The following is a 13043-nucleotide window of genomic DNA, read 5'->3' as shown; positions in this document are numbered from 1 at the left end:
GACAGGAGTCAAAATGTCTTATTTTCATTCCTGGTGTGCAGGGTATATTGCTTGCCATAGAGTAAGCATGAATAAATATTAAACTAATGCATGCTGGTTGCATAGTCTTAAATTGTTGGCTATTTTGCTTATACATGTCTTATTTTTTGTTTTGTTTTGTTTTGGGCTCACTTTAGCATTCCCTTGAACGAATACAAATTGCTTGCATCTGATATACAGCAACTTTTCATAGCAGTTACAATTCATGCTTGCAGTTCCTCGGGCTCACAGTATTTTAGAGTTATTGAAGATCTTATTGTACTTCTTGGATATCTTCAAAATAGCAAAAACAAGAGGACACAAAGTAAGGATGAAATTTTATGGAATTTTTCTCATATCTCCTTTCCTGCAGGTTTGAACTTAATTATGTGTTGATATTAGTTGGTATTAGAAGCAACCTTTGAATTGTTGAAAATAGAAAGAGTGATTGATGTAATTAGTAGCTGGTGATATCACTGGCAGAAACTAGTAACTTTTTTTTTTTTTTTTTAACCAAGTAGAGCAAAGGCTTATGTTGAAGAGAAATGATCTTTAATTTTCTTTAATGGGAAAGTCTGAAGTGACTGTGAACTCTGAAAACATGCAGATTATTGGAGCTTTTGCTTTGTACAAAATTACTGTTTTGAAACAATTATTTAAAATGAAATACATTTATGATTTATTATTTTTCCATTCAAATTTCTATAATGAGGCTGAGTATGGTGATACATGTCTAAGGGATAGAGGCAGGAGAAGGAGAATCGGGAGTTCAAGGTCATCTTCAGCTACATAGAAAGTTAAAGATCAACCTGGGCTACAGAAGATATTGTCTCAAAAAAAAACTATAGTAACCATATAGGAATTTACTTTAATGTTATTTTTAAATATAGTTAGAAATACTAACATAAAAGCCCATGTTGGTAAAAAAAAATTAACTTAATATTTAAGGTCTTTTTGTTTAGATATTGACTATTATAGTTTGGGTATCAGGTTATATAGTAGATAATAAATTAATTTAGTTAAAAGATATATTAATTTAGTTAAAAGATTCAAACAATGATGATAGCTTGAAAACATTCTAGTCTCTTCTGGGTTTAGATATGGCTTTGGCCCTGCAGCTTAGAGTTCTCCAGGCTGCTTTGGAATTTATAAGGAGCACAGCCAATCATGACTCTGAAAGTCCAGTAGATACAGTCCAGTCACCTTCTGCTCATCACCATACAGTATCTCAAAAGCGGAGAAGCATTGCTGGTGAGTATTAAAATGGCACTTTAATAATTACAAATTGAAGGTAGCTATACTTCCCTGTATTCTGATGCCATTTACATTGAAAGTATTTTTCTTGCTTAGCGTGGAGACACATGCCTTTAATCCCAGTGCTAGGGAAACAGAGTCTGTGGGAGTTTGAGGGCAGCCTAGTCTAACATACTGAGTCTTATCTCCAAGAGCTAAGGAATCAAAACATATTTATTGGTTAAAAAAAATCAAATTATAAAATCTGTGCAAGTTTTCCTCTCAGCAGAAACCATTATGCCAGAAGAGGCTACATAGGCCATGTCCTTACATTATCCTAATGTAAGTGATGATATGATCAGATGGATGTTCCTTGTATAAAGAGAATCGAACTTCTGTAGGGAATATGAACTAAAAGAAACCAAAGTGTAGAATCCAGGTCAGGGCTGTGACAGCAGGAATGCACACGGTGTCAGATTACTGTGAATTTGTATTAATAATTAAATAATAAATGCTGACACATTTTCCAAAACCCTGCTTCTTCTTTTATAGAAACATAAACTAGAAAGATAATGTAGGATCTGTGTTAATATATACATAAACATATACATATATGTGTCTATTATCTATATGTAGTGTATATACATAAGTATGTGTAAGAATTAATATTAGTTCAGCTGCTTCTTAGGCCATAGTATCTGCAGCACCTGTTTTACATGTAAACTTGGATACATATGAACAGAATACTTGGTATATTTCTTAGAGTTACTCTCACAGTTATAATGGGTTTTAAGTACAAACCTTTCTTTTCCTGTACTAATTTTCTTCTTTGTGTTCAATGCTATGCAAAATTTAAAGTCATATGATAAAAAGCCCACCCATGGAAAATATTTCTAAATTTTTGTAGTAATATGTTTAAATTGTGCTAAATCAAACTTATAAACCATTCATGTAACTAAACTTGCTGTCCCTATGTATTCTTCCATTATTAATATCTAGACAGTCTCTCTTCTTGAACCACTCTTCCATTATACCAGTCTTTTATCTCAGATAAAAATTGTGCCCTTTCCTGTGTCAGCTTCCTATATGCTATGGCATGGAATCTTGTTTCTCCAGCAGTATCACACATAATTTTACATTCTTGAACTCACTGAGGAGGTAGACACTGTTATGTTCCAGATTAGTCTTCCTTCAGCCTCACATGTGTGTCATTCTGTTTGGCAGTCCTGAGTTCCTGTAAACCCAGTGAATGGGACCAGATTCAACCTTTTGAGACAATTACACAATTAACACGGAGGGCGGGAAGAATAGGTATTTTTGCCTAAATGGTATCATTCTCTGCCAACTGTATATAAAGTTACTTCTATTTCTAATCAGTATAGACATGTTTTCACATTAAAGAACACAAATGTCCTTTAATGAATGTTTTGTAGTTCCTGTATTGTGATCTTCTTCCCTAGCTTTTTTACTTTAAGATTTGCTATGATAAACAAGTTTGCAGCATGCAATTTTTCAAATAAGAAACTATGTATTACCTTTAATGCATGAAGATAGAGGGTATTATTTGAAGTGACATATATCCATGTAAAGTATCTTTCATACAGGTAGATAATAGATTAGTATAATTAGCACACAAATGAATTTCCTTTGTATTTTTAACCAATAAATAATAATACCAACATGAATGATGTTTTATTCTTTTGAGGAACAAGATAGACATTGCATTTCATATACATTATTTTATTTAATTCATAAAATAATGCTCTTGGTTCATTCATTCAACCTTTAAAAAATTAATGAGTACCAGCAATGTATAAATTACTACTTTGCTGATCTCCATAGAACTGGAGGAAGTGATGAATGAGCATATAAACAAATGTATAACTATAGTATCAGATAATGATAAATGTCTTCCTGTGATATAAGTTCTGCTTTTTTTCTAATATGTATCTTACAAATAAGGAAACTGGGGCTTAGAAAAAGACATGCTTAAGGCTGTCCCAGAACTGTGTGGCTTTAAAGCATGAGTCCTGAAGTACACTTCCACATTCACAAATACAGACTATGTGAGAGTCTTAGTCAGTGTCTTAATACCTTGCCATCCTCGGGTTATGATTGTCAGTGGGTTTTACATAAGGAATCTGTGGATAATATGAAAACGGATCTACCTTGACAAGTAGGAATTTTTCCAACAATATTATTTTTAATATCGTTAAGAATCTTTCTTTTTATTTCTTTTTTTGCCTCAAAGATTGCTTTACCCATCAAAATTATTAGCTGATTAAAAATACTAGTGGGCAATCTAAAAAAACTATTAAAATTTTGAATATCGTGTAAGGTAAGTCATTAAAACCTGTCATAATTTAGTCAGATGCAAGTAATTTGTAAAAAAAAAAAGTTCATGGAAATTGATATTTGTTTTCATAATTTAAAACAAAGGTTCAATTCCAGTGAGGGGTTCTATTACTCCTCATGTCCCAAGACGTCATTTTGGCTCCTATGGTCAACTTCCAATGCCTTTCTTCAATCCATTAAATCAAGATTCCTCCCAGCTCTCTCTTGGATGTACCACATGTGCAGTGCCTTCCAGAGCAGGTTCAGTAGACGTAGGAACAGCACTCTGCCTTGTTCAATCTGGGGAAATTTCTCAGGAAATGCTTTCCAAATGATGTGTTCACCCCTAATCATCGTACTGGCAAATCACTGAACTCGTATCTACTTTGTGATCTCTTCACTCTCACTGGCTGATTTCTTATTTGTCATTATGTATAATTTTCCAAACTGTAAGATTCAACAGAAATTACCAGAACATAGTAACATTATTACGAAATTATTATGGTCTTTTTTCTCTTTGCTAAAATGTCTTGTTCTTTAAAACTGTTGATGATTTTGGAATACAAGGAAGTGAAACAGTACAAATAGTCTATCTTATATCAAAGCCACACATACCCATCTGATACTTTGAGTTTTTCAGAAGACTCAGACTTGGACAAATGTAAGCATCACCTTGTGTGGCTTCAATGCTCTTATTTTGGACTTCTAAATCAGAAGTACTGTTGCACTTCTTTGGAGAAGGAAAAAGTGCTAACTTCTCTTACTTTTTTTCTTAATGTAAATTAATTTTGTAATAACAAGTTTTTCTTTTCATGACCAATAATCAAAAAAACTGTAGTGAAAATAAGTTCAATGGTCGTCATTAACTGTGGCATTGGATGATTTATGTACTTGAAGGTCCTCGAAAATTCCCCCTGGTTCAGACAGAGTCTCTCCTGATGAAGATGCGCTCAGTGGCCAGTGATGAGCTTTACACTATGATGCAGAGGAGGATGAGCCAGGAGCACCCCAGCCAGGCCTCAGAGGCAGAGCTTGCCCAGAGACTGCAGAGACTCACCATCTTGGCTGTAAACAGGATCATTTACCAAGGTAGCCCAGAACTTACTTATCCCCCTTCAGTGCAGTTCACAAGGGAAATATGAAGGTGATTAGGTTTCCTTTTTTTTTGAGACATTTTTTTTTTCTCTTCTTAAAAATCACAGAGTAGCCAGGTAGTGGTGGCAGATGCCTTTAATTCCAGCACTTGGGAGGCAGAGGCAGGCAGATCTCTGTGAGTTTGAGGCCAGCCTGGTCTACAAAGCTACACAGAGAAACTCTGTCTCAAAAAACAAACAAACAAACAAACAAACAAAGACACAGAGTAAAGGAGCCTTGGGTTTCTAATGTATTAAGTACTTGTCTGAGTTGGCCATTGAGTTCAAAACAATAATTTTCAACTTCTTTTTTTGACAAAGTAATATATTCATGGACTGTTATTAGAAATAATGCAAAGATCCTGCAACTTCCCCCCATGGAATCTTGCAAAAACTATAATACAGTGTCACTATCAGGAAGGAGACATGGATATAATCAAGGAGGACATTTCCATTCCCAGAAGGAATTGCCATGTTGCCTTTTTATGGCCAAACTCACTTTCTTCCTACTCCTCAGCCCCTACCTACTTCCAATTTACCCTGCATTTCCTTGTTTCTATCGTTATTTACAAGACAGCCAGACACTGTGATCCAAGCACTCAGATGCTGAAATGGGACTGTTTGAGCCTAAGAATCCAAACTGGCTTGGCAGCAACACAGCAGTAAAAAACAAAACAACAACAACAAAACCAGCAGATGTTGTGGCCCATGCCTTTAATCCCAGAGTGCTAGGGAGGCGGAGCCAGGCAAATCTATGTGAGTTGGAGGTCAGCCTGGTTCACATAGTAAGTTTCAGGACAACCAGAGCTACATAGTAAGATCCTATCCTGGTTTAAAAAAAAAAAAGTTTATATAAATATAATATTAAGTCTGTTGTCATTTTTATCCACTGTAATTCTCTGGAGGGTTGTTATACTTATTTTGAATGTATCAGCAATCTGTTTGGTTATGATTTTGTTTGTTTTATGGGACAGTAGTGCCATGTTGTGGAGGTACCAGAGTCTATTTGACCACTTACCTGTTGAAGAACATCTAAGCTGGTTCCAATTGGAGTTTCTACAGACAAACTTTATAATTATAGACATTCTTGTTTATGTTTTTGTGGAATATAAGCCTTCATTTTCTAGGATGAACATTCCAAGTACATTTCCTGGGCTATATGGCAGTTTTAACTTTTCCCAAGCAATTATATAGTTTTATATTCCATCCCATCCACAATACATGAGTAATCCAGATTTTACTGCATCCTCTCCAGGATCTGGATTTGTCACCATTTTACATTTAACCATTCTGCAGATGTATGGAGATATATATCCCACTGCTGTTTTAATTTGCTGTTCTGTAAAGCCAATGTTAAGCTAATACATACTAAGAGAGCTAAAAAAAATAAAATAAAATAAACAGCCACAACAAAAGCATTATAGCTATGACCAGTGATTGCATACTGGTGAAGGCCGAGGAACACAAGTTTGAGTCTAGACCTGTGTAAAAAGCAAAGAATAAAAAAAAAAAAAAATTCTATGGCTAATATTCGCACACACATACACAAAAACTGTATCAGAACTGATGAACATTCTTTAACTTTATCATTCAACTGTGTGTATGTATATTAAAGCATCAAGTCATATACTTTATATACAGAATATAATTTCTTTCTGTTAGGCCTCAGTAAAGCTGAAAAATTAAAGCACTATCAGTGAGTCAAAATAGGATTCTAAAGTCTATTCAAGGGGTCTGGAGAGATGGCTCAGGAGTTAAGAGTACTTGCTGCTCTTGCAAAGGACCCAGGTTCTATTTCTAGACCCCATATAGTGACTCACAATCATTTGTAACTCCAGATCAGGGAATCTGATGCCTTCTTGCAGCCTCTGAGAGCACCAGGCATGTATATGGTGCATAGACAAACATGTAGGCCAAACATTTATTCACATAAAAATATTTTTTTAAATCTTAAGAAATTATTTAAAGAATTATTCTGGTAACCCTAGGAAGGTAGGAAGAAGAAAGAATTAATTGTCACTAGAAACATATGCTAAGCCCAATGGGAACTTAGTTACTGTGGTTCTGTTTTAACTCTTCTAATTTATATTTGGGACAGTGAACTTCCAAACTTAAATCTAAAACTGAACCTAGATTATCACATTACAGCATTTAAAGGCCAGTGTATAATCCCAGCACCCTGGAGGCAGAGACAAATCTAAATCTAAAACTGGACCTAGATTATCACATTTCAGCATTAAAAGGCCAGTGCATAATCCCAGCACTCTGGAGGCAGAGACAAATCTCTGTGAATTCAAGGCCAGCTTGCTCTATTGAGCGAATTCCAGAAGTCTCCAATGCTACAGAGAAGTGCTGTCTCAAAAAAAAAAAAAAAAAAAAAAAAAAAAAAAGGCTAGTGAATGTAGACATACATTACAGATCCATCCAGTATGTGTCATGTGGCCTTTCAGGTAATTTGTACAAGAGTCGCATGGTCTTAGTAATTTTTAACACCTTTTGTTTCATTAGCAAATTTGACCTTTATTATGTCATAACTTAAGTAGTTTTAAATGTCTATTTTGTTTTAAGTGAATTCACTCTTTTGTCACATTTTGTATACTTTAATTAGTATATCTACCACATTTATACTATAATAAGTAATACAGAAGATTTAAAATTTTTGATTATATTTTGTTTGTGTGAAACAGGGTCTCTCTATAATCCCTGGGTGTCCTGGAACTCATTTTGTAGACTAAGCTGGCCTCAAACTCACAGAGATCTACCTGTTCTGTCTCTTGAGTACTAGGAATTAAGGCATGCACCATCATACCTAGCTAGAGAATTTTTTTAATTTAATTAAAATATAATTATATCATCCCCCTCCTTTCTTTTCTACCTTCAGCCCTTTGCATGCCTCCCCTTGCTGCTTCCTCTCAAAATCATGCCTTCTTTTTCTTTATGTGTGTGAATAAATACATAAATGCAACTTGCTGAATCCATTTAGTATTGTTTGTATGTATGTTTTCAGTACTAACTACTTGGTTTTAGATAACCATTTAAAGTGCTCATCTTGGGAAAGCTAATTATCCCTCACTCAACAGTTGTTAATTGCCTATAACTCTTATCTAAAGGAGGTGCTCTGCAATTTCTCCCATTTACTTTGACATGTCAACTGTTGTTGTCATTGTTCAAGTCTTGTATTGTTGAAATTTCTTGAGTACAGCTTCCATGTAATATCTTACAGAAGACTTCCTGGTCTTCAGGCTATGATAGTTATCCTACCCTAAGTTCCACAATGTTCTCTAAGCTATAGATGCAAGGCTGTGTTGGGTTGGGTACCTCATGATGTTCTGTTCACTTTGATTATTTGTTGCTTTCTGAAATGATCTCCATCTGCTGCAAAAAGAAGCTTCTTTGATGAGGTGTAGGAGCTACAATCTCTGTGAGAGTAAGGATAACTATTTAGAATGCAGTTAGGAATTATACTGGGTTTAGAAAAATGGCAGTTTCAGGTTCTCTTCCAAAATCCATGGCATCACTAGCTGCTGGTAGTTAGCTAGATTTATAGTACCAGGCATGATTTCTGTCCTGTTGATTACTGCCAAGATACACCTTTAAGAATATCTTGCTGTGCTGAACGTTGTGGATCATAGGTGTCACAGCTAGATTGCTTTCCTTCCTTGGCAGCTTGAATCATCTTCCTGTGTGATGAAAGCTAATCCTTTGGAAGGAGGCTTTCAGGTCAGATCCTGCTAGAATCTTCCAAATCCTGTGTCTAAAGTGCATGGTATCTTCAGACTTCTGGAAGGCAACCAACAGCAACAGCAACAGCAACAACCTATATTGTTTTGGGAGTCTTTTGGATTCCCCTAACCATCAACTTGAAAGGAGGTTTTTCATGCCCAATACTGAGGTTTTTATTAGGCTTTTTAGGTTAGGTCTTGTATATAGCTCTTGGGGATCCCAGGTGGCATAACTTCATTAAAATATGTACAGTTATATGTATTATATGTAATTTTAGGCAAATGTAAAATAGTTTTCTATAGCTATCTCATACCTCTGATATGGGATAAAGATTTGTCATTCCTATTGATTTAATAAAATGCTGATTGGCCAGTAGCAGGCAGGGAGTATAGGAAGAGCTACCAGATTAGAAGAATTCTGGGAAAAGGAAGACCGAGACAGCTCTCTAGTCAGACACAGAGGAAGCAAGATGGATGAGAATGCCTTACTAAGAAAAGGTACCAAGTGACATGGCTAAACATAGATAAGAATTATGGGTTAATTTAAGTTGTAACAGCTTGTTAGTAAAAATCCTAAGCAATAGGCCAAACAGTTTAAAATTAACATAAGCCTCTGTGTGTTCATTTGGGACTGAATGACTGCAGGACCAGGCAGGACAGAAACTTCCATCTACAATCCTCAGTGTTATTTATCCCAAGAGGATATTTTTACCAGCAATATTACTATGTATATCAGTGAGTTAACTAATTTTTTAATTCTTTTTTAATTCAAAGAGTTGAATTTAGATATTATTGACATTTTGACAACTCCGGAAAGTGCAGGCCAAAGCAAGACCTCAGTTTCCCAGACTGAAATTTCTGAAGAAGATATGCATCATGAGAAATCTTCTGTATACAATCCATTTCAGAAAGAAATGTTCACATATCTAATTGATGGATTCAAATTGTCTATTGTAAGTAAATTAATGACTTGGAAGGTGTCCATTTACAGAAACTGAATTGAGGTCTACATGTCTAAACTATGGGTTTCGAAAATCATATTTGTTTTTTGCTATTTAGTATTTTTCTGCATTTGAAACCATTTGAATTAGTTTTTCTGTTTCGGTTTTTGGATTTTTTTATATATATAATTTGTGGGGTTTTGTTTTGTTTGTTTGAAGTAAGGACTCACAATGTAGCCTAGGTTGACTTTGAACTTATATTTCTCATGTCTCAGTCTCCTACTAATTGAGATTGCAGGCGTGTGCCATTATGCCTGGCTTGGGCTTTCAATAACAGAGTAATATATTTTGCTGACTTACCTGTTACAAAATGAAAAACCTCGTATAGCATCAGGGAAGAATAAGGTTTTGATGATTACTGTGGCTATAAATGAATAGCCTGTTTTAAAAGGGCTTTATTTATAGTTATATTCTTGAGTTTCTGAGTTATTATAACATTTGTATCTTGGAACAAACATATCTGATACCTTCAAAATGATATAGAGAATATTAATGGGTGTCTGGCTTCACATACCATCATTCGCTTGAGCTTCTTTGGATCATTTATACTTGATCATGGGGAACAAAACAATCAGTTCACTCTGTCAGTAGTACCAAAGGCCAATCTAATTCTAGAATACCATGAGTCATCACTGTCAATCTATGAATCTAAACTAGATTATAGTGTCCATCTCTGATCATTAGATAAACTGTAGATGAACTTAGAATTCAATCACTCGAACAGAGATCTTAAGAGTAGGAGTAATTGGAAAGCTTTTCTAAGTTCTGGATAAACTCTAAAATACACTGATTCCAGTATTACCCAGGTGACTTGGTTATTAGTAGGCTCCTGGTAGAGTTACAGTTAAAATAATCTGGTTGATTATACATTAGGGAAAATTAATGATCAATTTCTATATAATTCTAAATTTGTAACTATTGTACTTACTGTGGTAGTACTGACTCAACTTTTTATTATGAGTTTCTTGTCTTTTTTACTGTAAAATCAAGATGGCCTTACCTACCATTGTTCTCTGGTTTTTTGTTTTTTTTTTTTTTTTTTTTTTTTTTTTTGGACAGCCTGTAAGCCCTTGGTAGTTTTTGAAAAATGGCTCATGACATTAGCTTGTCCTTCTGTACTCATCTCTTTTTCTACTTGTGGCAAGAGTATATAAAGTTCTGAATATTGTTGCAAATCAGTCCTAAATTCTTATTTGTGTAGACATGTATATGAGTGTCTAACTTAGAATATTAAATCTAGAATGAATCATGTTCTTTTTGCCTTTCTTGAGTTGTGTGAAGTCAGTATAGTATTGCTTAAGAAGTCTGATCCTGAACAACCCAGCTTGCTCACCAGGTAAAAACACCATGCAAATGTTGACAACTGAATTTTGATTTCTAGAACCCATGTAAAGATGGAAGAAGAGAATCAGTCCCACAAAGTTGTCCTTTGACCCCCACATGCACGCTGTAGCACACAGGCACCCTCCCTACACATACTACTGCTACTGCTGCTGCTACTAATAATATTAGGTTTTTAAAAGTCTGATCCTAATTCACTCCTAATCTGACATAGGGTTCAAATAAAACCAGTGGTTGTAAGCAACAGTGGACTAAAATCATGGGGTCCTGTAAAGAAACATTCCGAGTCCAGCTTGGAAGATTGCTAGCACATATTTTGTCACCAACTCATACTGTCCAAGAAAGGAAGCAAATATTTGAAATAGTTCATGAACCAGCTCATCAGGATATACTTCGAGAATGTCTTAGCCCATCCCCACAAGTAAGTATCTTAGCATTTAATAAAGCCTTCTAAAACAAGTATTGAAATTAAACTACTTCTGCTGTCAGGAGTGTAGTTTTCTTACCAAACAAATTTAACCTGAAGCCCTCCACCATGCTTTTTATGCTTAATTTGACTTTTCTATGGTCATTTCCAAGTTATTTCCAGGACTTAGATTAGAAGTTCTTTATCTAAGTTCTTATACAGTCTTAAATGGTTACTTGTTGCCATATAGTATTTTTCTTTTTAAAATACATTTTTAATTAAAATCTAATTATATTACTCTCTCCACTTTCATTTCTTCACTCCAGTCCCTTCCTATTTCCTTCCTCCCACACTCTAACTTAATAGTCTTTTTCTTTATTATTGTTCCATATATATATAAGTATATAAACATCATCTGCTGAGTCTGTTTTAGTTATTGAGAGCTCTTCTTTCTCCTTTTGTTCTTCACTAGACAGCATGTCCTCTCTTTTATGTGTTCTTTATGCCTTTACTTGGCTGCGTACTAGCTTTGTTCTGTTGTCTTTTTCCTGGGGTTGTGAAGCTCACAGCTGCTTTTCTCCATTCAACTCCTTTGTAATAAATTTTCAAGATAGTTTCTCATCACTGCCCCTCGAAACCTCTTTCCATCTTGTGAGGCTCACCAAGAACAGGCACTGTCCTCTCCTTTGTCTACCACTTAGCCCTTGACTAGCTTACCCTGTATTCCTTCTAGCTCTCTCTTCCTTTAGTATATTCAAAACACTTCATTTTTAGAACCATCACTGAAAAATTTACTTGTATACACTCTTGTTATTTTATAAAGATTTATAATAGATTCAGTTTCTTCTTTCTTTTTTGTTTGTTTGTTTGTTTGTTTGTTTGTTTGTTTTTTGAGACAGGGTTTCTCTGTGTAGCTTTGTAGACCAGGCTGGCTTCAAATTCACAGAGATCCCTCTGTCTCTGCCTCCAGAGTGCTGGGATTAAAGGCTTACATTCAGTTTCTTAAGTTTGTTTGGTTTGGTTTGATTTTTTGAGATGGAAATTGTTGTTCAGGCAGATCTTAAACTTGTGGGCTAAAGTAATTTTCCTGTCTTTGCCTTCCAAGATGTATACTTTTTGAGAGCTGAAAAAAGGGTCCTTCTACGTGTATCCTAACACCATTTCTCATTGGAAAAACTATTGATCAAAGGATAGAAAAATGAGATATTAGGAACAACTTAGTGTTTGAGAAAGTAGGTGTTTCTTTGCGTGTTCTCATTTTGTAGCCCATACTATCCCGAAACTGACAGCAGTCCTTCTGCCTCTGCCTGCAAATGCTGAGGTGTAAGCCACTGTTCCACCCCCCACCCCCCACATAGTTCTTTAAAGACAGTTTAGATTGTCATTGAATACTAAGCTGAAATAGTTTTAATGTAAAACAAATACCCGAGTCATGAACAGCTTTTCTTTATTTGCCAACTCTTCAGTGCTTTCACTCTTGAAGCGTCTGTTACTTCTCCTCTTTTGGTCAGGTAGCAGCTGTTTTCTGACTAATTTGAAATGCTGCATTGAAATAAGCTTTGCTACTTTCACTGTGGCGTATGTTCATCTTAGCAACATGATATGATTCAGCATGCTAAATATCACCATTCATTTCTCGACCCATTTGTTGACATTTAAATCTATTCACAGATTTAAAATGCCATAAAGCCAAATTCAGTGATGTTTGTATCACTGAAGATTTTTAAAGGGTGTGTGTTTAGTTTGTTGGCATAATTTTGTTTAACATGTATGAGTGACAGTCAGATGTGATAGACATAATGTGCAAGGCCCACCTAACCAAAGTAGGAACAAAATTTTGGTTTGGGTTTGCACT

The 13043-nt window shown here is 35.1% G+C and overlaps 1 protein-coding gene across 1 annotated transcript in view; it reads left to right on the top strand.

The window, feature by feature from the left end:
* Lyst (lysosomal trafficking regulator) overlaps nucleotides 1-13043 on the top strand; it is a 171278-nt gene that overhangs the window by 101213 nt on the left and 57022 nt on the right. Inside the window, exons 27-31 of the mRNA XM_051194746.1 lie at nucleotides 177-343; nucleotides 1117-1269; nucleotides 4483-4674; nucleotides 9215-9393; nucleotides 10997-11203. Coding sequence (XP_051050703.1) covers nucleotides 177-343; nucleotides 1117-1269; nucleotides 4483-4674; nucleotides 9215-9393; nucleotides 10997-11203 — 898 coding nt within the window. The remainder of the gene's footprint in view (nucleotides 1-176; nucleotides 344-1116; nucleotides 1270-4482; nucleotides 4675-9214; nucleotides 9394-10996; nucleotides 11204-13043) is intronic.

Source organism: Phodopus roborovskii, unplaced genomic scaffold, assembly GCF_943737965.1.
Source record: "Phodopus roborovskii unplaced genomic scaffold, PHOROB, whole genome shotgun sequence".
NCBI classification, from domain to species: domain Eukaryota; kingdom Metazoa; phylum Chordata; class Mammalia; order Rodentia; family Cricetidae; genus Phodopus; species Phodopus roborovskii.
This window is presented reverse-complemented; position numbering and strand designations above follow the sequence as displayed.